The sequence below is a fragment of the Phyllobates terribilis genome, unplaced genomic scaffold (assembly GCF_046119375.1).
Source record: "Phyllobates terribilis strain yellow unplaced genomic scaffold, ASM4611937v1 Scaffold_9__5_contigs__length_417890890, whole genome shotgun sequence".
In the NCBI taxonomy this organism is placed as follows: Eukaryota; Metazoa; Chordata; class Amphibia; order Anura; family Dendrobatidae; genus Phyllobates; species Phyllobates terribilis.
The window spans coordinates 280,761,720-280,787,417 of NW_027362769.1; the positions used below are offsets into that span (position 1 = coordinate 280,761,720).

The following is a 25,698-nucleotide window of genomic DNA, read 5'->3' on the forward strand; positions in this document are numbered from 1 at the left end:
TTGTTTTCATTTATTTCTAGTGACACTGTGATCAAGGCCACGTAGTGGCCGAAACGTCAGCTTTTACTTTGTCATTTATTTCACGTTTTTGAATATATCACATTGGAAAAAATTAGACTTGAAGCAAAATTATCCAGTACCGTGTACAACCTTTGACATATAAGTGGATCATTGGATCCGTTCACGAGCACCGGAATAGACTTTGTTGAGTGCTAGCCATTTACCTTATTAAATTGACTCTCACTGCAGTGACACGTCAGCCACACATCTCCTTGCTCAACAGTGTGTTGTATAGCTATTCTATATTGCTGCTGTGAAGCATACTCTCTTGTGGGTACACAAGCTGCTCCCAAAATAGGGCTATTTTTTGTATCAAAAATCGTTGACAAGACACTGCTTCCGCATACTGAAAACAGCTTGCTTGTTTCTGCTCCCTAAAAAGGGGATACATTTTGGACTGCTTTATAAAAAGCCATTGTAATTGTCTAATCATTTTGAGAATATCAAAATATTTGCGGATCCCAAAAAAGGGACAATTATTTTCACTCATACTTAAGAAGCCATTAGTTCTTCACATTTAAAACATCTAACTTGCTCCTGCTTCCTAAATAAAGGAATAATTTTTGGACAGATTGTGAAAATCTATCACTTCCATATTTAGCTAAGAACAAAGCTCTTCACACTCCTAAAACAGGAATAACATTTAGCAACCCATGTGTGATAAAGACATGCTGTAGCTTCTTCTGTTTTCACTGCTTGTGTATAAGCATCAGCTAGGCAGGCATCTACCCCCAAAAGGGATAATTTTTGACTGTTTATACAAGTATAAAAAGTCTGATTCTGCAGTGTGCTGTTACATATTCTCTTGGTTACTACCAGTCACCATCCATTTGTCCCAAGTCAGATAGTAATGTTCAAGTGACCTCAACCTAAGGTTAATGTTTGCATTAAAGAGCTCAAAAAAGGTTCAATACAGTAGGATAACTCCAGGGGTTATACACTTATTTTCTGGGAAAACCAAACTTTTCAGGAAAATTTGTCGAATTCGAATTTCAAACAATCAGCTCATCTCTAATCACAAGTTACGAAAACAATACAGATATATTTTGTTACAAATTGTGCCAATAACTGCAAAATTTTAAGGCTTTGGTTTTACAAAGACATTTTCAGTATAAAAAGGAATTTACAATTGTAGACATTGCATTTGATGAATGAAAGCAATACAAAGTGACTGTTTGGAGGCAATAACATATTGTAAGACTTGCTAAATAATTTGTATTCTTTTGATAAAGCAGCATAAGTGATATAAAGTTCCTGTCAAAAGTTTGGACACACCTGTTCATGCAATGATTTTCCTTGTTCGTATGTGAACATTGTAGATTCAGATGGAGGGCAGCAGTACCATAAAGGAGAATAAATGGAAATCAGAAGTAAAAAAATATATGAAACAAACCTGATTATGTGTTGAAACTTAGATCAATCAATGTAGCCCTGTTTTTTTTTTGCACAGGAGGGCTATGTAGGGCTATGTGACCAAGAAGGAGAGAGTAGGAATTTTGCATCAGCTGACATGACCTCCACAATCACCCCATTTAAACCCAATTGAGGTTTGGGATAAGTTGGACTGCAGAGTAAAAGCAAAGTAGCCAACAAATGCTCAGCACCTCTGGCAAATCTTTAAGTTAACTAGCCAATAAAGATGCTTGAGAGCCGAGGGTGTATAAAGCTGTGTTCAGAGTTAAAGAGGGCTACTTTGAGGAATCTAAGGTTTAACACACTCTGGTTTGATTCACACGTGTTTCTTTACTCCTTGTTTCCATATGTGTACCTTTGTAGTTTTGCTGATTTCTGTCAGAATCTACAATGTGCACATTCGAATAAGTATAAGGTAAACCATTGCTTGAAAAGCTGTGTCCAAACTTTTGACCGATACTGTAAACTTTTGGCAATTTATGACCTGTATACATAAAAGTTGCAGTAGATCAAGGATACACATCATAACTATAATACTCTTACTAAGTATGCAATTATAAAGAAACATGACTCTTATGTACTTATATTTGGTTCAGAGCTTCATAGAGAAATGATAGAGTAAAGCAGGTTAAAGAGAGAAACTCCTAATACATTAATTGCAAAAATATAACCAATGTATTTGGCTTCTGTCCCCCAAGATTTCCTTTTTTATAAAATATAGCATAAACTGTAATGGTGAAGTAGTCCTCATTTTATTCAGGTCACACTTTTTCCAAACTGCATCTTTTAGAGAAAGCTCCTTCTGAAGTAATAATCCAGGGATCCATAGGTGAATTAATCCTTCACATTACATACAAAAATTAAAATTGAAAGAAAATAGTAAAAAGTTATGTTACAGCAAGAATCCAAATTTGATAAATTCAATAAGTACACTTTAGATAAATAGAACATCATTAGTGAAAGGTAATCAAAAAATCTTACAGCACCTTTTGGTGGGGGAGGGGGGTGGTGTAAAGAAAAATTAAGAAATACAAATTTATTTTTCGCAGTTTTTTCTTTTATCATTTTAGGAAATAAGAGGACAATTCAGAAAAAATTTAATTGCGTTCCCTTTTTCGTTAAAATAACTAGATTCTTATATATCACACATATTTTTGGTTGGTTGCAAGACTAAAATAGCTATTCAGATTACTGGTGTTCATTATATCCTTTTGGTTTTGTTTTATTTTTCTATTTTTCTTGCTTTTTATTTTTTCCTCTTTATTTCATACACTGTGTCCCCCATCAGGTTTTAAAAGACATTTGTGAGCATTTTTACATATTAATACTTTCTCTATATTGCTTATTTCTCCTGCATCTGGGAATGGTATATTAGCCCCAGTTACAGGAAGAATTTAGCCTCCTGGCTGCATAGAAGAGCAAGATAATCTGTCTAGTGACTACAGCAGCAGCTAAATTACCATGAGCTAATTGGATCCTCACCACAACAATCAGTAGTAGATAAGCAACTGCGTTCAATAAACATGAGAATGAAACTTTTTTGTTTTTCACATATGCTAATATTATCAATATTTACATCTTCAACACATACAAGCACCTTATTTCACCCAGAATCATAGAATATTAGAGTTGGAAGGGACCTCCAGGGTCATCCTGTCCAATCCCCTGCTCAATGCAGGATTCACTAAACTGTCTCAGATAGATGCGTGTCCAACTTCTGTTTGAAGATTCCCATTAAAGAACTCACCACCTCTCATGGCAGTCTGTTTCACTCATTGATCACTCTCAGTGTCAACAAGTTTTTTTCGAATATCTAATCTGTATCTTCTCCCATTCAATTTCATTTCATTGCTTCTTGTGTTTCCATGTGCAAATGAGAATAAGGATGATCCCTCTACAAGGTGACATCCCTTCAGATATTTGTAGACGGCTATTAAGTCTCCTCTTAACCTTCTTTTTTGCAAGCTAAACATTCCCAGATCCTTTAACCGCTCCTCGTAAGACATAGTTTGCAGTCCGCTCACCATCCTTGTAGCTCCTCTCTGAACTTGCTACAGGTTTTCAGTGTCTTTTTTAAAATGTGGTCCCCAGAACTGGACTCAGTATTCCAGATGAGGTCTGACCAAGGAGGAATAGAGGGGGATAATTACTTTATGTGATCTAGACTCTATGCTTCTCTTAATATATCCCAGTACTGTGTTTGCCTTTTTTGCTGCTGCATCACAATGTTGACTCATGTGCAGTCTGTGATCTATTAGTATACCTAAGTCTTTTTCACAAGTGATTCCATGTGCAATAAATAGATATGCAAAATAAATGTCTATTAATAATAAAGTGCTTAGACATACCAAAAAGGATCCTAGGACAATAAATGTATCCACATACCGTACTTGAAAAAATTCTATAGGTTATCCTCATACATAGTGTGAAACAAGATTCAGTCAACAGTAATGAAACTAACTCAAAGCTGCATACCCACATAGAAGTTAAGGAGACAGAGACAGGAGATGGCGTAGATATGCCTGCAACGTTTTGGGTAGGGTCCATGAATTACTTCTACTGCTATTTTTGTATATTTTTTCACACTATGTATGAAGATACCCTGGAGCACCTTACGTGGATACGTATGATCGATATGTCGATTTCTGGTGCACCTAAGCACTTTACTGTTCATAGACATTTATTTTATATAACTATTTATTGCACATCGAATTAAGGAATCAAGTGAAATAAGGTGCTTTTGTGTGTTGAAGATGTGAATATTGATAATTTAACCCCTTAACGACTGCCGATGCAACTTTTAATGGCATTTACAGGGCTTTATTCCTCACCGCAGCTTTTTAATGGCGCTGAGAAATAAGGGTATAGTGCCTCCCAGCGTTGAAAAATCTCCAGGGTCTCAGCTACAGGGGGTAGATGAGACCCTGGAGAACATGATCAGGGCCAGTTTTTATGGTTCTCTGTCATGTGATTGCCGTTATTTACTGAATAACATCGATCACATAAAAAAAAAGTCTGATTTCAAATTCATTTCTCTCTTCTCTGATATGATCTAACACATCAGAGAAAAGTGAAATGGGGTCCCCGAGCCCTCCACGGTACCTTAAGTTCTGGATCCATGATCCACCGGCCCCCTTCATCTTCTGCTAAAAGAAAATGGTGGGGACAGGCACAGTGCGCCCGCCAAGATCTGCCTCCCTGCACAACCCGGCAACCGCTGGGATTTTTCTCATTTGCTGATGGTTTTTGATTACTGTGATAAACCCTATCACAGTAATCAAAAGCCCCCAATATTAGTAAATATGGCAGCACTTGGGCTGTGCCTCTCTCTTCTCTCCTTGTAGTTGTTCTGGGAGAGAAGAGAGATATACTACGCCCGAGTGCATCCCTGTCAGTGAAGAAAAAGTCACAAAAAACAAATTTCTAGCTCCGTTTCTGTAAATCTCCTAAACCCCGCCCTTCCGTTTCACCCCCTTTGTCAGATTACATTTTTTTTTTTATAATTTTTTTTTTAATTCTTTGCAGTTAGGGTTAGGCTTGTTAGCGCTAGGATTACAATTTTTTCAAAAGTAAAAAAAAAAATATAAAAAAAATAATATTAGTGTTAGATAAGGTTTAGGTCTAGTAGTGTCAGTAGTGTTTAGGTCTAGTAGTGTTAGAATAGGCTTTTTTGTTAGGCAGGCATGTAGAAAATACTAATGGCCCGTGGAACGTTCACTGCGGAGCAGGCATTCACCCAGCTTGGCTCCGGCAGTGAAACAGAATCTGCCTCTGGAGCAGATCAGTTTTCAGAGAGTGACGACGACTCTTCCTCCACGGGATCCCACAGCCTGATGGTAGAGGAGTCAGTCGTCACTGGTGAAGCTTCATAGGCAGAATCAAGTACCGCAGTCACCCCATCGCTGTGGTATCACGACAGTTCATTTTCCCCTCAAATTCCACCCCTTTTTTAGCAGGATCTGGAATAAAATTAGATGTCACCAATTTTACCCCCTTTGAATTTTTCCAAATTCTCGTTACTCCTACAATTGATTGTCCACCAAACCAATTTATATGCCCGACAATACATTTCCCAAAAACCCACTGCCTATCATTCCCGTTTCTGGATCCCGACAAATGTCCCTGAAATAAAAAACATTTTTGGACCTTACCCTGAACATAGGATTAGTAAAACAAACCCACACTCCGCTCCTACTGGGCAAAAAAACCTGTTCACAATACCTCTGTATTTGCAGCTGTCATGTCCCTAGCCCATTATGAATCCATAAGAGATTGCTTCATTTTGGTGATAATTCCCAAGCCCCCTCAAGAAACGACCCCATCTACGATTGCCTAAACAAATTGAAACCCCTAATTTCCCTCCTACAACATTAGTTTATAAATTCATATACCCCATAGCAAAATGTGGCAGTTGATGAGTCCTTCATGAATTTCAAGGGCTGTCTGTCCTTCCGCCAATTCATCTCCTCCAAGGAAGCCAAGTACAGCGTCAAACTGTACAAAATGTACCAGAGCACATCAGGAAACAAATTCACTTTCCTAATATATGAAGGTAGGGATCGCCAAATTAGCCCCCCAAATTGCCCCCAGACAATTGGCATCCCAGGTAAAATTGTCTGGGAGCTAATGACGCCCTTCCTCCATCAAGGGTACCATGTGTATACCAACAACTATTACACGAGTATCCCCCTATAAAAATGCCTCCACACTGCAAATACAGGGGCCTGTGGGACAGTCAGGAAAAACAGAGTAGGGTTTCTGCCACAGTTGGTGTCCAGACGTCTGGAGAAGGGGTCGTCATTCTCACTTGCAAGCAACCAACTTCTTGCAGTGAAGTAGAATGACAGAAAGGATGTCTACATGCTGACCACGCTGCATGTGGACACCACTGCGACGGTCAGAGACAGGGGCGACGCCAGGGACAAACAGAAACCAATCTGCATCACAGATTACAATAAATTAATGGGTGGCATAGACCTGTCAGACCGGGTGCTTCAACCATACCTGGTGAAGCATTTGACGAGGGCCTGGAATAAAAAGGTAGCAATCTCCATAATCCAAATTGCTACATATAACAGTTTTGTATTGTACAAAAGATCCCAAGGAGCACTCACTTTCCTCCAGTTCCAGGAGAAAATTGTTGAGTGTCTTATATTTGACTTGATGGCAAAGGAGGAAGCCTTCGAGTCACAGGATGTCCAGAGACTTACAGATCACCATTTTCTTTGCCACATCCCTGCCACTCCCACTCAAAAGTATCCCCAAAAAATATGCCAGGTTTGTAGGAAGCACAGTAGAATGAGTGATTCCCAGTACTATTGCTCCATGTGCCCATCCAAACCAGGTCTTGTATCTCCCCCTGTTTGGAGACCTACCACACATCCTACAATTATTAGTTTTTTTTTCAAATAATTAATATTTTCTACTTAGTGGGCCCAGGAGAGTAATTTTTATGGAACAAGTAATGAAGAGAATATGTTTATCAATAAATCACATTTTACTCCATTTCACAATTAACTCCAGGACTTGATCAATCACATACCAAACTATTATTCAGACAAATTCTCATCCACACGCCCACGTCTGTATACTCCAGAATGTGGACCCCACAAATGTTCTTGAAAAGTCAGGTCATCTGCCAATTAATTCCAGGACTTGATTACTCATTACTTGTCTTGCTTCACAAAATTTTTGTTTTCATTTATATTACTTATATATTATTTATATTGGTGATACGGGCATGATCATTTTATTGGAGGATCTCTAATAAGGCTTTTCCATAATTATGGGCTTTACTGCATGGTTCTTGCCGAACCTCCTTTACCAGACAATACTTTCAGGATTCTGTAGGGGACTGGTTGTTTTGTGCCTATAGTAGTTCCTACCTTGGCGGGCAGGAGCCTGCTATTGTGTACCACGTCTCTTGGCAGATTTGTCTCTCATATAGGGACTGATGGAGATAAAAGGACGTTGTACGACAAGTCTCTGTCATTCTAGTCCTGCTGTTGTTCTTTCATCTTTGGAACAAACTCAGGTTTGCTACATAGCTGACTGCATTTTCCTCCACATTTTGCCCTTCACTCCAATACAGTTTATTCTTCCTGCTATAATATACGAAATAGCAAGACAACTGTTTTTTTTTTTTTAGCAAGACCAAGTTTTATAATCAGCAAATGTGTTTTAGGGCATGCCTCTCTCTGTGAGTAATAATCCCTGGAAGGATTTTCTTGTTTGGTAGCTCAATGTCTCTGTAAGCTTTGAATGGATTGTGGAATTCCGTTAATTTTATCCTAAAGACCATATAGGGCACCATCTATTATAGGCACAACCTTGTGTCCAGTATTCACATTGGTGACATATTGGATGTATTTCTGAACACTGAAAGCCTTCTGCAATAAAATTTGAGGTTTCGTTCTCAGAACGTAAAAAAAAAAGATTCATAAAAGAGACAGTGAAAAAATTGCAAATTGTAAATGTTCAAACTTGTGTTGCATCACTGCATACAAAATGGTGGTATCAAACTACTCACCACCTCCCTAGATAAATACATTGGAGGGTATAATTTACAAAAAAGACATTTATGGGGGATTTCTGTTGCTCTTGAACCACACAAGCTCTGCAAATATGATAATCTATTTCAAATATGGCCAAATTTGAGTTACAAAAATCAAATATTGTTCCTTCCACTCCGAGCCCTGCCATTTGTCCAAACAGAACTTTTTGACTACATTTGGGGTATTGCTGCTCTCATAAGAAAGTGGGTAACAAATTGTGGGGTCCACTTTTTTGGTGTTACCTCTGGCAAAAGTGAGAAATTTGGGGCTAAAGAAAGATTTTTGTGAAAAAAACTTTTTCAATATGACGATCTAATATCAAATTCTGTGTCGTATCTGTGGGTTCAAAATGCTCAATATACCTCTTGATAAAATCCTTGAGGGGTGTAGTTTCCAAAATTGGGTCAGTTGTGGGGGGTTTCTGCTGTTTAGGCACCTTCTTAGGCAGCATGTAAATGCGACATGGTGCCAATCCGTCTCTTTCAGCCAAATTTGTGTTCCAAAATTTAAATATTGCTCCTTCTGCTCTGAGCCCTGCCGTTTTACCAAACAGAACTTTTTGACTACATGTGGGCTATCACCACGCTGGTAAGAAAATGGGTAACAAATTGTGGGATCCTCTTTTCAGTGATACCTCTAGCAAAAGTGAGAAATTTGAGGCTAAAGCAAGATATTTGTGAAAAAAAATAACTTTTTCAAAATGATGACCTAATGTTATCAAATTCTGTGTAGTAACTGTGGGTTCAAAATGCTCACTATACCCCAGCTTAAAATCCTTGAGGGGTGTAGTTTCCAAAATGACATCACTTGTCAGAGTTTTCCACTGTTTAGGTGTAGTATGTTAATGTTTTCTGCTATAAGATATGATGCTGCAATAATTTAGTTCGGCCACTACAGGTCACCATTGAACAAGAGAAAGAAACACTGAAAACAGGAAGTAGAAAAACAGAGAGTCGTTGTGAGATGATTTGGAGGAGGAGAGGTCCTGCGGTTGTGACACGGAGGATTGGGAGCCTAAAAGTAACCCAAATTGGATGGTGTGATACAGAGGGAGAAGCTCCATGAGTAAACTCTAATGTGACCGGTCACCGTTAGTTAGGGAGAGCTAGATGGGAGTCACAGCTTCACAAGGAACATTGCTATTAATGAGAATATAGATGGACTGATGGAGACTGTGTGAACTCCAGTATATCGACACTCTGGTAAACGTGGACGCCATAGGAGAGCTCCGTGAAATAATACTGGGATTGATCTGAAACTGTTTCTGCTCCTGTGACAGAGGAATTGGTGACCTAGGAAGCTGATCAAATCTAGTGGATGGATGTCATCATAACAAGTCCAGTTGTTTTCTGTTTGAGGATATTCCGTTAGGGCGTCCGCCCTAAGTGCTCACGAAGAGGACAGTGCACTGTGTACATGTTGTGTTGGTTCAAGTGATTGGTCGTGTAAATATATATATATATATCAAGGGGAAAACAGGGTACCCGGAATCTATTGTAATTAAGGCGGGTGTAAGATTGTATTCCTGAGAGGACCACATGTCACGGTCACGGTCGAATTACAGGTAGACCCTGTACTGGATAAGGTTGGGAGTGGTATAGCCTGGGGGTAGTCCTTCTCCATACTGTGAAGCTGGCACTTGGGATCTCTCAGGCTGTATAAGTTGTATTTTGTGGTTGTTGGCTGTTGTGGCCCATATCTTGTTTTAGAAGTGAAATACTGTCATTTATTGTAAGCTATAAAAAAAAGAAGTTTGTTTGGTAAAACATATCAGAGTCAAAGTCATTCATAGCAGTGCTGTATCTCATTCACACCCACATACGACTGGCGTTACAGTCGTTACATAGGCACATTAGGGGTCTCCAAACCCGACATGGCGTTCGCTCTCGATTCCAGCCAATTTTGCATTCAAAAAGTCAAACGGTGCTCCTTCCCTTAGAGCCCTGCTGTGCGCCCAGACAGTGGTTTTCTCCCACATATGGGGTATCAGCGTGCTCAGGAGAAATTGCACAAAAAAAAATTGCAGTCCATATTCTCTTGTTACTAGTGTTGAGCATTCCGATACTGAAATATCGGGTATCGGCCGATATTCACTGTATCGGAATTCCGATACTTAATTCCGATACTTTTATAATATCGAATACCGGAATCGGAAGTTCCCATAATGCCTGCGCTCTGCAGTGTCTCTGAAGGATGACAAGCTGGATGGCAGCGCTCAGCTGCGATCCAGCTTGTCATCAGAATGCCATCCCAGCGTGGGAGAATTCTCCTGATTGTTTAAAAGCCGGCGCGCGGTAAAAAGCCGCCGGCTTTTAAACAATCACGCAGCCCCATACTGCTTCCCCGCAGCCTCCCACCCCGATCCTCCGCTCCCCTCGCCACCTCCCATCCCGATCGTAAATTAGGACCGGGCGGGGAGCACAGCACCAAGGAGCGAAGGACCCGGGCGGGGAAGCCGGCAGTGAAAAGACTTCACCGCCGGCTTTCCCGTTCTGTGCTGCGCTTTCCCGCCGGTTATTTCAAATGAACAGCTGAGGTATCAGGTGATGCCGATCAGCTGTTCATTTGAAGTAGCCGCGGTGCCCTCAGAGGGTTCATGTGAGTTCATGCTTGACTGCATGAACTCACATCAACTTTCCCACGGCCGCACAGGTCAGCCTCACCTCCCGGACCCGTCATGATTAGTGTGTGCGGGGTGTGTGTGTGCGGGGTGTGTGTGTGTGCGGGGTGTGTGTGTGTGCGGGGTGTGTGTGCGGGGTGTCTGTGCGATGTGTGCGGGGTGTGTGTGCGGGGTGTCTGTGCGATGTGTGCGGGTGTGTGTGCGGGTGTGTGTGTGTGCGGGTGTGTATGTGTGCGGGTGTGTGTGTGTGCGGGTGTGTGTGTGTGCGGGTGTGTGTGCGGGGTGTGTGTGCGGGGTGTCTGTGCGATGTGTGCGGGGTGTGTGTGCGGGGTGTCTGTGCGATGTGTGCGGGTGTGTGTGCGGGGTGTGTGTGCGGGGTGTCTGTGCGATGTGTGCGGGGTGTGTGTGCGGGGTGTCTGTGCGATGTGTGCGGGTGTGTGTGCGGGCAGACATAGGCCGATGTGACACTACTACTCCCATCGGCCTATGTCTGTCCCCCGTCCACTCCTGCCAGCAGGATCAGCTCGATGGGAGCAGTAGTTCCCATCAGCCTGATCCTGCTATTTAAATTGCCCTACTGTGTCCCCAATAAATGTTAGATACATGTCATTGGTGGCCAGTGGTTACCTAAAAGAAATTAGTTCATACATTACCTGTCCCCGCCGATCGCCACCTAAAATAAAGTAAAAAATAAAAAACTACACCTATACTCACCAAGACACCTAATTCCCCGAAGCCATCGATCTCCTGTAATAAAATATAAAATAATAAACCACAACCTTATCCTTACCCCTCCGTAGCAGTCCACGAGTGTCCCACGAAGATCTCCAGTTCAGAGCAGCCACATAGAATGTGACCGCTCTGAACCGCTGCCGCCGCTAGAATGACGGGGCCGTAAGGGTTCACCGGAGTTCAGGCAGCGCTGCTCCGGTTAGCTCCTTTACGGCACTGCTGTATCGTGAGAAATTCCCACGGTACAGCACTGCCGTAAAGGAGGTCTCCGGAGCTGCGCTGCCTGAATGCACTCCGGTGACCTCAGTCAGTGGCTCCCGCTGCCGGGAGCGGACGTGTTCCCGGCAGCGTGAGCTTACAGCAGCCATGCACAGCTGTCACCATCTCCAGATGTGACAGCTGTGCATGGGAGATCAGCGCAGGAACGTGGACAGGTAACTATTTTTTTTTTAGTAAACTAAGAATTAAATAAAATGGTGTTTTATTTCAAATAAATTATTTTTTTCTGGGTGTAGTGTGTTTTTTCTTTTTAACACTTTGTAGGTTAGTAATGGGGGTGTCATATAGACGGCCATCATTACTAACCTGGGCTTCATGGCAGCTGGCGCTGACATGAACCCCACCACTATTACCCCCTGCCACCGCACCAGGGCAGCGTGGAAGAGCGAGGCTAAGTGCCAGAATTGGCGCATCCTATGGATGCGCCATTTCTGGGGCGGCTGACGGCTGGTGTTTCTAGCCTGGGAGGGGGCCAATATTCATGGCACCCTTCCTGAGCTATTAATATCAGCCCCCAGCTGTCTGCCTAGCCTTTGCTAGCTATTAAAATAGAGGGGACCCCACGTCATTTTTTTTTGGGGGGTCCCCCATTTTAATAGCTAGTAAAGGCTAGGTATTCAGCTGGGGGCTGATATTAGTAGCCTGGGAAGCTCCGTGGGTTTTACCCCCTTCCCAGGCTTCAAACATCTGCCCCAGCCGTCTGCTTAACCTCCGCTAGAGACTAAAATTATGGGGGATCCCACGCCATTTTTTTTTTAAATAAATCCTTTATTTTAACACTAAATGACATTTGAGGACTTAATAAAGATGCAGTCCCTAAATTATTATTTATTTTTTAATAATTTTTTCCCAAAACTTTTGACGTGGGCTTCGCCATATTTTTGTATGCCAGCCAGGTACAGCATCCAGCTTCTATGAACGCGCCATTTTCCGGGGCGGCCGCGGACTGCAATTTTCAGCGGGGGGGGGAGGGCAAAAAGCTTGGGCCTCCCTGCGCTGCAGATTCCATCCCCCAGCTGCCTAGTTGTACCTGGCTGGACACAAAAATAAGGAGAAGCTCCACGTTTTTTTTTTTTTAATTATTTCATGAAATTCATGGAATAATTAAGAAAAAAAGGGCTTCCCTATATTGTTGTGTCCGGCTAGGTACAAATAGGCAGCTGGTGGTTGGGGGCAGCCCATTCCTGCCTGCTGTACCTGGCTGGACACAAATATAGTGTGAAGCCCCACGTCAATTTTTTTTTAATTATTTCAGGAAATTCATGAAATAATTAAAAAAAAATTATGTGGGGCTTCGCCCTATAATTGTGTCCAGCCAGGTACAGCAGGCAGGAACGGGCTGCCCCCAACCACCAGCTGCCTATTTGTACCTAGCCGGACACAACAATATAGGGAAGCCCTTTTTTTCTTAATTATTCCATGAATTTCATGAAATAATTAAAAAAAAAAATGTGTGGCGCTTCGCCCTATTTTTGTGTCCAGCCAGGTACAACTAGGCAGCTGGGGGCTGGAATCTGCAGCGCAGGGAGACCCAAGCTTTCTGGGTCCCACCCGCTGCAAATTGCAGTCCGCAGCCGCCCCGGAAAATGGCGCGTTCATAGAAGCGCCATCTTCTGGCGCTGTACCCAACTCATCCAGGGCCCTGGTGCGGTGGCTCACTGGGTAATAAAGGGGTTAAGGCCAGCTTGGCATTATCAGCTGGCCCTAAGCCCGAAATTCATGGGGTCACGCCAATATTAGACATGACCGCCATGAATTTCTAGTAAAGTATTTAAAAAAAACACAAACACCCAGAAAAAAGTCCTTTAATTGAAATAAAGACACAATTCTTTATTGTTCTAAATTAAACCATACTTACCGCCACACCCATTCCAGCTGAAGCCAACGATCTCCTGCAATAAAAGTAAAATAATAAAGCAACCTCATCCTTACCTTTCCATGGTTCCCAGGACAGCTTCAGCTCTGCTACATCGAGATGACAGGCTGGACCGCAGCAGAACGCTGCCATCCAGCCTGTCATCCCGCGGACACTGAGAAGCGCAGGCATGCTTGCGCTCCTCAGTGTCTTTCTGTGACGTCATCCAGATGAGCCGAGGTCATGTCCAATGAACTCAGCTCACCTCATGCACGTCACTGACAGCGTGGGAAAATTCTCCTGCACTCAGCGCTTCAGCGTGAGAATTCTCCCACGCTGTCAGTGACGTGCATGAGGTGCGCCGAGTTCATGGGACATGACCTCACCTCATGCACGTCACTGACAGCGTGGGAAAATTCTCACGCTGAAGCGCTGAGTGCAGGAGAATTCTCCCACGCTGTCAGTGACGTACATGAGGTGAGCCGAGTTCATTGTCGGCTCATCTGGATGCCGTCACAGCCAGACACTGAGGAGTGGAAGTATGCCTGCGCTTCTCAGTGTCTGCGGGATGACAGGCTGGATGGCAGCGTTCTGCTGCGGTCCAGCCTGTCATCTCGATGTAGCAGAGCTGGAGCCGTCGTGGGAGCCATGGAAAGGTAAGGATGAGGTTGCTTTATTATTTTTCTTTTATTGCAGGAGATCGTTGGCTTCAGCTGGAATGGGCGTGATGGTAAGTATGGTTTAATTTAGAACAATAAAGAATTGTGTGTTTATTTCAATTAAAGGACTTTTTTCTGGGTGTTTGTGTTTTTTTTAAATACTTTACTAGAAATTCATGGTGGTCATGTCTAATATTGGCGTGACCCCATGAATTTCGGGCTTAGGGCCAGCTGATAATGCCAAGCTGGCCTTAACCCCTTTATTACCCAGTGAGCCACCGCATCAGGGCCCTGGATGAGTTGGGTACAGCGCCAGAAGATGGCGCTTCTATGAACGCGCCATTTTCCGGGGCGGCTGCGGACTGCAATTTGCAGCGGGTGGGGCCCAGAAAGCTTGGGCCTCCCTGCGCTGCAGATTCCAGCCCCCAGCTGCCTAGTTGTACCTGGCTGGACACAAAAATAGGGCGAAGCTCCACGTTTTTTTTTTTTTAAATTCATGAAATTCATGGAATAATTCAGAAAAAAAGGGCTTCCCTATATTGTTGTGTCCGGCTAGGTACAAATAGGCTGCTGGTGGTTGGGGGCAGCCCGTTCCTGCCTGCTGTACCTGACTGGACACAAATATAGGGCGAAGCCCCACATCAATTTTTTTAAATTATTTCATGAATTTCCTGAAATGATTTAAAAAAAATTGACGTGGGGCTTCGCACTATATTTGTGTCCAGCCAGGTACAGCAGGCAGGAACGGGCTGCCCCCAACCACCAGCTGCCTATTTGTACCTGGTTGGACACAACAATATAGGGAAGCCCTTTTTTTCTTAATTATTTCATGAATTTCATGAAATAATTAAAAAAAAAAAATACGTGAAGCTTCTCCCTATTTTTGTGTCCAGCCAGGTACAACTAGGCAGCTGGGGGATGGAATCTGCAGCGCAGGGAGGCCCAAGCTTTCTGCCCCCCCCCTCCCCCCGCTGAAAATTGCAGTGCGCAGCCACCCCGGAAAATGGCGCGTTCATAGAAGCTGGATGCTGTACCTGGCTGGCATACAAAAATATGGCGAAGCCCACGTCAAAAGTTTTGGGAAAAATTAATTAAAAAATAAATAATAATTTAGGGACTGCATCTTTATTAACTCCTCAAATGTCATTTAGTGTTAAAATAAAGGACTTATTTTAAAAAAAATTGACGTGGGGCTTCGCCCTATATTTGTGTCCAGCCAGGTACAGCAGGCAGGAACAGGCTGCCCCCAACCACCAGCTGCCTATTTGTACCTGGCCGGACACAACAATATAGGGAAGCCCTTTTTTTCTTAATTATTCCATGAATTTCATGAAATAATTTTAAAAAAAAATGCGTGGGGCTTCGCCCTATTTTTGTGCCCAGCCAGATACAACTAGGCAGCTGGGGGCTGGAATCCGCAGCGCAGGGAGACCCAAGCTTTCTGGGCCACCCCCGCTGCAAATTGCAGTCCGCAGCCGCCCCAGAAAATGGCGCGTTCATAGAAGCGCCATCTTCTGGCGCTGTACCCAACTCATCCAGGGCCCTGGTGCGGTGGCTCACTGGGTAATAAAGGGGTTAAGGCCAGCTTGGCATTATCAGCTGGCCCTAAGCCCAAAATTCATGGGGTCACGCCAATATTAGACATGACCACCATGAATTTCTAGTAAAGTATTTAAAAAAACACAACACCCAGAAAAAAGTCCTTTAATTGAAATAAACACACAATTCTTTATTGTTCTAAATTAAACCATACTTACCATCACGCCCATTCCAGCTGAAGCCAACGATCTCCTGCAATAAAAGTAAAATAATAAAGCAACCTCATCCTTACCTTTCCATGGCTCCCACGACAGCTTCAGCTCTGCTACATCGAGATGACAGGCTGGACCGCAGCAGAACGCTGCCATCCATCCTGTCATCCCGCAGACACTGAGAAGCGCAGGCATACTTCCACTCCTCAGTGTCTGGCTGTGACGGCATCCAGATGAGCCGAGGTCATGTCCAATGAACTCCGCTCACTTCATGTACGTCACTGACAGCGTGGGAAAATTCTCCTGCACTCAGCACTTCAGCGTGAGAATTTTCCCACGCTGTCAGTGACGTGCATGAGGTGAGCTGAGTTCATTGGACATGACCTCACCTCATGTATGTCACTGACAGCGTGGGAGAATTCTCACGCTGAAGCGCTGAGTGCAGGAGAATTTTCCCACGCTGTCAGTGACGTGCATGAGGTGAGCTGAGTTCATTGGACATGAACTCGGCTCATCTGGATGACGTCACAGAGAGACACTGAGGAGCGCAAGCATGCCTGCGCTTCTCAGTGTCTGCGGGATGACAGGCTGGATGGCAGCTTTCTGCTGCGGTCCAGCCTGTCATCTCGATGTAGCAGAGCTGGAGCTGTCCTGGGAACCATCGAAAGGTAAGGATGAGGTTGCTTTATTATTTTTCTTTTATTGCAGGAGATCGTTGGCTTCAGCTGGAATGGGCGTGATGGTAAGTATGGTTTAATTTAGAACAATAAAGAATTGTGTCTTTATTTCAATTAAAGGACTTTACTCTGGGTGTTTGTGTTTTCTTTTAACTTTGACTATGGGGTTAGTAATGGGGGTGTCTTATAGACGCCTCTCCATTACTAACCTGGGCTTGATGTCAGCTGGCATTATAAGCTGACATCAACCCCAACCCTATTACCCCCTGCCACCGCACCAGGGCAGCGTGGAAGAGCGAGGCTAAGTGCCAGAATTGGCGCATCCTATGGATGCGCCATTTCTGGGGCGGCTGACGGCTGGTGTTTCTAGCCTGGGAGGGGGCCAATATTCATGGCACCCTTCCTGGGCTATTAATATCAGCCCCCAGCTGTCTGCCTAGCCTGTGCTAGCTATTAAATTAGGGGGGACCCCACGTCATTTTTTTGGGGGGGTCCCCCATTTTAATAGCTAGTAAAGGCTAGGTATTCAGCTGGGGGCTGATATTAGTAGCCTGGGAAGCTCCGTGGGTATTACCCCCTTCCCAGGCTTCAAACATTTGCCCCAGCTGTCTGCTTAACCTCCGCTAGAGCCTAAAATTAAGGGGAACCCCACGCCAATTTTTTTTTAAATAAATCCTTTATTTTAACACTAAATGACAAGTACAGTAATCAACACTGTCACTGTACTTCATATATATGTGACTGACATGTTTCTATCTATCTAATCTATGTGTGATTCTCTATTCCTTCTATTCTAAATTGTCGGGTACAGATGCTGAATTGCCGGCCGGCTTTCTTAAAGAGACGGTGCATGAAAACACTATTATTTTTTTAAATAAATCCTTTACACTAAATGACAAGTTCTGTAAGCAACACTGTCACTGTACTTCATATATATGTGACTGACATGTTTCTATCTATCTAATCTATGTGTGAAGCTCTATTCTGTCTGTTATAAATTGTCGGGTACAGATGCTGAATTGCCGGCCGGCTTTTTTAAAGAGACGGTGCACGAAAACACTAATATTTTTTTTAATAAATCCTTTACACTAAATGACAAGTACAGTAAGCAACACTGTCACTGTACTTCATATATATGTGACTGACATGTTTCTATCTATCTAATCTATGTGTGATTCTCTATTCCTTCTATTCTAAATTGTCGGGTACAGATGCTGAATTGCCGGCCGGCTTTCTTAAAGAGACGGTGCATGAAAACACTATTATTTTTTTAAATAAATCCTTTACACTAAATGACAAGTTCTGTAAGCAACACTGTCACTGTACTTCTTATATATGTGACTGACATGTTTCTATCTATCTAATCTATGTGTGAAGCTCTATTCTGTCTGTTATAAATTGTCGGGTACAGATGCTGAATTGCCGGCCGGCTTTTTTAAAGAGACGGTGCACGAAAACACTAATATTTTTTTTAATAAATCCTTTACACTAAATGACAAGTACAGTAAGCAACACTGTCACTGTACTTCATATATATGTGACTGACATGTTTCTATCTATCTAATCTATGTGTGAAGCTCTATTCTTTCTGTTGTAAATTGTCGGGTACCGGTGAATGCCGCTGATGAATTGCCGGCTTTTCATGTCATTCTACATTATTCTTAGTTGTTTTACTTCATGTAGAATTAACCTACAAGGAAAGAAAGGGTTTATTTTCATTCCGATATTTGTGTCCCATTGACTTGCATTGGTTTCCGGTATCGGAATCGGCGATATCCGATACTTTTTGGGTATCGGCCCGATCCAATCCGATACGATATTTCCTGATATCGGAAGGTATCGCTCAACACTACTTGTTACCCTTGGAAAAATAAAAAAAAATTGCGTCTGAAGTAAAAAAAATTTGAAAAAAAGTTAAATGTTCATTTTTTCCTTCCACGTTGCTTCAGTTCCTGTGAAGCACCTGAAAGATTGACAAACTTCTTGAATGTGGTTTTGAGCACCTTGAGGGGTGCAGTTTTTGAATGGTATCACTTTTGAGTATTTTCTGTCATATACACTCCTCAAAGTCACTTCAAATGTGATGTGGTCCCTAAAAAAATGTTTTTGTAACTTTTGTTGGAAAAATGACAAATCGCTGGTCAACTTTTAACCCTTATAACTTCCTAACAATAAAAAAATTGTTTCTAAAATTGTGCTGATGTAAAGTAAACATGTGGGAAATATTATTTATTAACTATTTTGTGTGACATATCTCTGATTTAAGGACATAAGAATTCAAAGTTTGAAAACTGCTATATTTATGGCGGCTGCACAATCTCATGCAAGGAGTTCTCTCAGCAATGACGGTTTAGAACTCAGTGCAGAACAAACCATGGACAATCTGGAGGATTAAAGTTAATGAGTTAACTTGTTACATTCACAGCCAGGTAAAAATGTATATTGCTCCTTTACTTTGAAGTTAAAAATGTTAAAACAGTTACAAATTGCACTACTCTTTCTGTATTTACGGCCTAGCAATTATGTAGTTAGGACACAGTACAAAGCAAACTCAAAAGTTTTCAAAAATGGTGAAAAATATAAATTTGTTTGTTTATTTTACAAACGGTCAATTTGCCACAAAACATATTTTACTTGTCTTCCATTATTTCTTTGCAAACAAAGAATGCATATAATCACAGATTTGCACAGTCTACATAAAATGCATATCTGGAGATGACACACATAAGGTAATCTTCTGTTTATGGCACAGATGACCTGTAAGAATTTACCAACACAATCTTGCAGACCATTTGTCTTTAACTGGCTTAATGTGTCTAGAATTTGGCCTTAATCACTAAGCTCCATTTTTCAAATCTGACATGTGTCACTTTATTCACCAATACTGTTGTTTTTTTGTAACTTGAAAAAGACACCAGTTTGGCGTTGAAAAACATCATTTAATTAGAAGAGTCTTAGCCGCCCAGCCTATTTTAAAGTGTTTTTATCCATATTGGTGAATTTTGGTGACTGATTTTTTTGGTGGTTACCCAATAATTTCTAAAACTAGGTGAGCAATACCATTTTAGATTTTTTTCTTTTCTCCTCTAACAGATTCATCCTACTGTGTGCGCTTTTTCCCCTCCACAGCACCTTCCGAATATGTCACGTTATGTAGTAATAACTCCGCAATGTTTCACCATATCCCGGTCATTCTGAGGATATTTTATCGTGATAAATTGTGCTTTATGTCAGTGGTGAATTTAGGTAAAATTGTAATTTTAAAACTCTGGATGACAGATGATGGGAATGGGTGATCGATAGCGCTGCCCAGGAATCGATGCCACAAAGGAGTGATCTTGAAAATGTATATTTATTTGCCAAAATAGCAAATAAATATACATATTCAAGATCACTCCTTTGTGGCATTGGTTCCTGGGCAGCGCTATCGATCACCCATTCCCATCATCTGTCAACCGAATTTCTGGACTCCCGTTGGATCCCAGTGGGTGAAGCTGCAGCCCTCAGGGAGCATTTATTCCCTACTTGTGCAGAGTTGTGCCTGCCAGCACAACCTCACAGGGTGAGTAATTATCACCTTAAAGTGTTCTATCCACCTTGTATGATTTGCACTAAGGGCGATTCCCCTTTTTTTCTTTATAATTTTAAAACTTTGAATGCTTATACCCATAAAACAGATAGCTATGCTGCACAAAAAAGTTACTAAATAACATTCACCATATGTGTACTTTACATCAGCATTATTTTTAGCATTTTTGTCCTTATATTCTACTAGGATCTTAGTAGGGTCAAATGATTAGCAGAAATTTTTCATTTTTTTCAAGGAAATTTACTATCTGTTTTTCTAAGTTCCTATACAGTTTTGAAGTATTTCAGAAAGCATAGACAGTTCCACACAGTGCTGGAATAGGTCATAACTGTTACACGCCAGAATATGGCAAAATTCACTCAACTAAGTAAAAAGAAATGGAAGTCCATCATTACTTTAAGACATGAAGGTAAGTATAATTTTATATACACACACAATTATATAATTACTTTTTGTGTTCACCTGTCTGCCTGTTTTATTTATTTATTTTTCCTTCTCTTCTCTTCATAGTTCCATTCAATCTGTTATTTCATTTATTTTCAACTTTGTTCATTCTTAATTTCCACTTATTTTGTTTTATGTGCAAACTGGCATTATTGCATTTGCCCCACATTACTACTTATTGAGCACACCCAATTTATGCATACATGCTCCATCTTAGTCTTGTGAGATCCCTTCATATGCACTATTGGCATGTGCTGCTCGCACTTGAACATGCGCTGACTGGGCTGTGGTGCCTTTGTGACGTGGGGCCTTACTGGCGAACTTCCTCACTTCCGGACACCGCACACCTGGAGTCGGTGCACGAGGTGTGACGGTATACGCCTAATAATGGCCTGTATCATTTCCTTTATTTACTCAGATATGGGCTGCCTCTTATGGTTTACATGCACATGTGCACTTTTGTTCTGATTGATCTGTGGTCATCATCGAGTCCCTCCCCTCACTTATTTATATTGTGTCCCAAACATCTGACCTTTCAAACCCCTTGAGAAAGCTTTTCACGAAACATACGTTCAGGTTGGTACAGTGTAATGTTTTTGTGTCATTTTGTGACATTGTGTCTCAGCTTGGTGGTTGATTTATCTTTAGAATATGCACTTGTGAACTATCTTTGATGCACTTGCTCTTTATTCATTTGTCTATACATTTATCTATTTCATACCATACTACTACCTGTTGATTGTGAATGTATTGCATCATTGTATCCCACTAATTACCTTCATTCCTATATTAAATCATGTATTTTTGTTGACCACTATCGTTCCATTTGTTTTTAATTGATTTTAATCTTGTACAATAATTTTTTTTATCTTAATATAATTTAATGCACAATATTTATATTACTTTAGACTTATTAATTTTATGGATATTTATTTTCAAAAAGCTATTTTGCTTTAGCAGGTTATAAGATGGTTAGTCAGTCTAGAAATTGTTAGAACCTAGAATGTATCCTCTGAATTAGTGCAAGGTTTCAGCTATGTGGTAGCCGCTTGGATACACACCGGCACAAAGTTTTTATATCAAAACAGCATAAAGTTTATTTTCCATAATAAACTTTACAGGTCCAAAACAAACAGCTTTTCTCCAGTACAAATGAATAACATAAAGAGTCCTTACAATATAAACGACAGAGAAGTATGGCACTCCAAAATTCAGCAAGTGCTCAGATAGGGTACAACCCCGTAATACACGTAGAAAGTGGTAATGTACTAAGGGTGCCATTCTTACAGCGACTTAGTAAATTACCAATGCGCTTTATGCCAATTGTGACTCCTCTCACTCCGGCTACTTTGTGCATGTTTGAGAAAGGTCTGATTGACCGAAATGTTACATTTATATGCACAGCGTTGGATTTTCTGGATTGTACCAAATAAAATTCAAGATTTTCTTTGATTTCTGTCAAAAACTTGCGTACTGCATGTGACAACAATCTCCAGTATTCTTCATATGTTTGGCCTGTGGGGTAGGGTGGCAAGATGGGAAGTCTTTCTTACACAGAAAAACATCCAAGCCCAGTTATGTTTGGTCAAAACTTACACCAAGTCTGCTAATAGCATGTGGAAAAACTTGTTATGATTTGATGATACCAAGGTTGAACTTTCTGGTCCTAATTCCAAAGGGATGTTTGGAGCAAGGCCTTCCACATCACCAAAAGAAAACCATATTCACAATAAAGAATGGTGGATGCAGCATTTTGCTTTAAGGCTGTTTTTCGGCAGCTGGAACTGAGAGTTTAGTCAAGCTGGATGGAATTATGAAGAGTTCTAATTATCAACCAATTTTGAAACAAAACCTTCAGGCTTCTCCAAAAAAGCTGAAGATTAATTTTACCTTTCAGCACCACAATTAACAGGTTACAGTGAAAATAGAATGAACCAGTTTTGTGGTAGAGATGTAACAGATTATAGTGATATTCAAATTTGTTATATAACAGACTAAACAGATGGGGGTACACGCGGGACAAACAATAGACAGAGGGTAAGTAAAGGTGTTAGGGTTTGAAGAGGGAGAGGAAATAAATGACCTAGTGAACAAGGCTCTTAAATATTCAAAAGTAACCAAAAGATGTCCCAAGGGGACCAAATAAGGTTGAATCTCTCGACCATTTCATTATTCAAAGCCGTGCGATATTCAACATTTCTGATCTCTTTGATGCTAGTGTGGCACCCCAGGGGTCTGGTTTCCACAGTAACGGCAATGTTATGTCTGAGAGCAGGTGGGAGGTCTCTTGGTCAGGAATCCTATGCATGCCACACCTCCTGCCCAGTCCTGGGAGGGGAAGAACTTCCCCTATATAAACCTGGGGCTGAGGCAGGGTTAGAGAGTTCAGAGGGAGAGTTGAGCCAGGAGGGCTGACAGGGAGCTGTGGCTCCGGCTGGGCCCAGCTCCTGGGCCATGCCAGAAGTAGAGAAGAGAAGCAGCATAGGAAGAAACAACAGGAGCTCTGTGGGAGCAGTGTTACAAAGAGTCAGGGGCTGGCAGCTGCAGAGCTCGCCCTGACTGAGAAGATTTCTTACTGGACCCGGAGTCCGAGGCTGTGGGGACTAACTCCTACCCAGCAGCAGAATCCGTCAGGCAGGGGATTTCAGGTCCTCTGGCCAAGAAACCCGAAGGCACGGTCACACGCATGGGACCAGCACCGCCGTCGTGGAGCGGAAGCTACTAGAAGGCCCCGAGTCACCGGCCATACGGGTGAGCACCACACGGTACACTCAGGGACGTGGGCTACTTATACTCGCTTCTAGCAAGGTAGCCAGAAGAGTATCGTTAGTTTGGGAGGCCTACAACTCCGCCTGGCCAGGGGAGATCCCATCTGCTCAAGGACTGACCAGGCCCCAATCGCTAGCCAGTACTCCGGGAGGGTCTATCTTTGTCACCAGTAAAGACCCTGAACTACACCGCATCGTCTCTGAGTGGTTCCTGCTACCCCCATCATCCACGTCGGCTGCCCTGAGGCCATACCCCTCCCGTTGGGGGTTATACCATCCACGCTGCACCATCCTTCCACCGGCCTCAGCGGTCTGCCCTGCAGCGGCAGCTCCATAGCTGCATTCAACGGGTGGCGTAGTCGTCCATCATCTACCGCTGATACAGCGCCACTTAGTCTGACTCCCTGGGCACGGACCGGATCACCGCCACGAGACTACAACCCTCAAGAGATCCGGCTCCGGGTAAGCTCCCGCGTGCGCAACGCAGCACGACACAGGCCCAGGGGCGCGTCAACTTTTGGCGTAGTCGGCAGGATCTCGTGCCCGCAACCACCGGGTACTGCGTGCCTGAAAAAGACTGTTCAAACTTACCAGTGGTGAAGATTCCTGCCATCCGGCGCCATCTTCTGTCTTCTTCCTGCCATCCGCGAAGTTTTCCCGCCATCCGGCGCCATCTTCTGCCTTCTTCCCGCCATCCGTGGAGTTTTCCCGCCGTTGGACGCCATCTTGAAGACGCCGCGCGGGAAGAAGAGGGGCGTGGACTCCGAAAGCGCGCGAGAACTGAAGCCCCGCCTCACGTCCGGACGTTGAGTAAGGTCCTGGAAAGAGCCCAGCAGACGCCGACGTCACAGGAGCGCGACGGAAGGTCCTCAACCCTGACGATCCACTGCGGAGCCGCGGCCTACGGAAGAGGATCATCGCAAGGTAGGCCACGGTCCACTAGGGGGGAGAAGGATGTCGGATACGGAGGAGAGCTTCACCGCTTCAACCCCCGCCAGCGCCACCGCTGTTGCGGTCATGCCTTTCACCATGCCCTATATCCCGGGGGCAGCCTGGCTACCCCAGTACTCAGGGGAGTCACATACCCTGCATGACTTTAGAGAAAAGCTGGATAGCCTCTTCCAGGTGTACCCCCTCACAGAGGAGCAAAAAGTGAGCATCCTGGTGGCCCAATTAACCGGGGCAGCCCAAAGGGAGGTAAAGTCCTGGCCACCTGGGAGGAGAACTGTCGCAGAGATACTAACCCAGCTAACCGAGGAGGAGCTGCAGTACTACCAATACGAGGAAAGCCAAGAGGACCCGGACGGGTCTGAGGACTACCCTCAGGAGGGAGCACAAAGAGGACATAGCTACTGAAGGGAAGTAGCGTGAATAAAGAGCTGTGAATAGTTACCCGTAAGGGTACAAGGACTGCTGCTAATTAAAATATGGTCCCCGTTGGGATTAGTGAATTGTTCCCCATGTGCCCCTATCCCTTACCAGGCTGAGGACTGTGAGCAGCCATCCCCTATCCCTTACCAGGCTGAGGACTGTGAGCAGCCAATCCTTATCCCCACTGGCCGAGGACTGAGAGCGGCCATATCCTGTAAATAATTATGTGTTTCTAGTAATTTATAGGAGTCCTTGGTGGATTTACCGGGAATCCTTTGTACAGTTAGTGGAGCGTAACCCAGGATGGACTAAAAGACTGTTAAGGACTCGGGGCAGGACAGACCCCTACCTGGTTACGTCTCCCTGTTTTGGTGAAATGGACACCTTGCTTTTCTTCAAAACTGCACCCGGTTGCGGACACGCCGTAACCATCTTTATATGTTTTTCTTATTGTACTATTATTGTTTACACCTTGTTATGTTTAAAAATATGTTTAGTCCCGGAGTACTAAATTTCACTAGGGGGGAATGTGGCACCCCAGGGGTCTGGTTTCCACAGTAACGGCAATGTTATGTCTGAGAGCAGGTGGGAGGTCTCTTGGTCAGGAATCCTATGCATGCCACACCTCCTGCCCAGTCCTGGGAGGGGAAGAACTTCCCCTATATAAACCTGCGGCTGAGGCAGGGTTAGAGAGTTCAGAGGGAGAGTTGAGCCAGGAGGGCTGACAGGGAGCTGTGGCTCCGGCTGGGCCCAGCTCCTGGGCCATGCCAGAAGTAGAGAAGAGAAGCAGCATAGGAAGAAACAACAGGAGCTCTGTGGGAGCAGTGTTACAAAGAGTCAGGAGCTGGCAGCTGCAGAGCTCGCCCTGACTGAGAAGATTTCTTACCGGACCCGGAGTCCGAGGCTGTGGGGACTAACTCCTACCC

At 43.2% G+C, this 25,698-nt stretch overlaps 1 protein-coding gene across 2 annotated transcripts in view; it reads right to left on the minus strand.

Annotated features, from left to right (window-relative positions):
- GLS (glutaminase) overlaps nucleotides 1–25,698 on the minus strand; it is a 672,521-nt gene that overhangs the window by 169,818 nt on the left and 477,005 nt on the right. The window contains exon 15 of one of the 2 annotated variants that reach the window (XM_073647836.1): nucleotides 1,083–2,313. The exons of the other annotated variant lie outside the window; for it this stretch is intronic. Within the exon in view, the coding sequence (XP_073503937.1) occupies nucleotides 2,308–2,313 (6 nt within the window). The 3' untranslated portion in view covers nucleotides 1,083–2,307. Of the gene's footprint in view, nucleotides 1–1,082; nucleotides 2,314–25,698 lie in introns of those variants that run through there. 2 annotated transcript variants of the gene reach the window in all.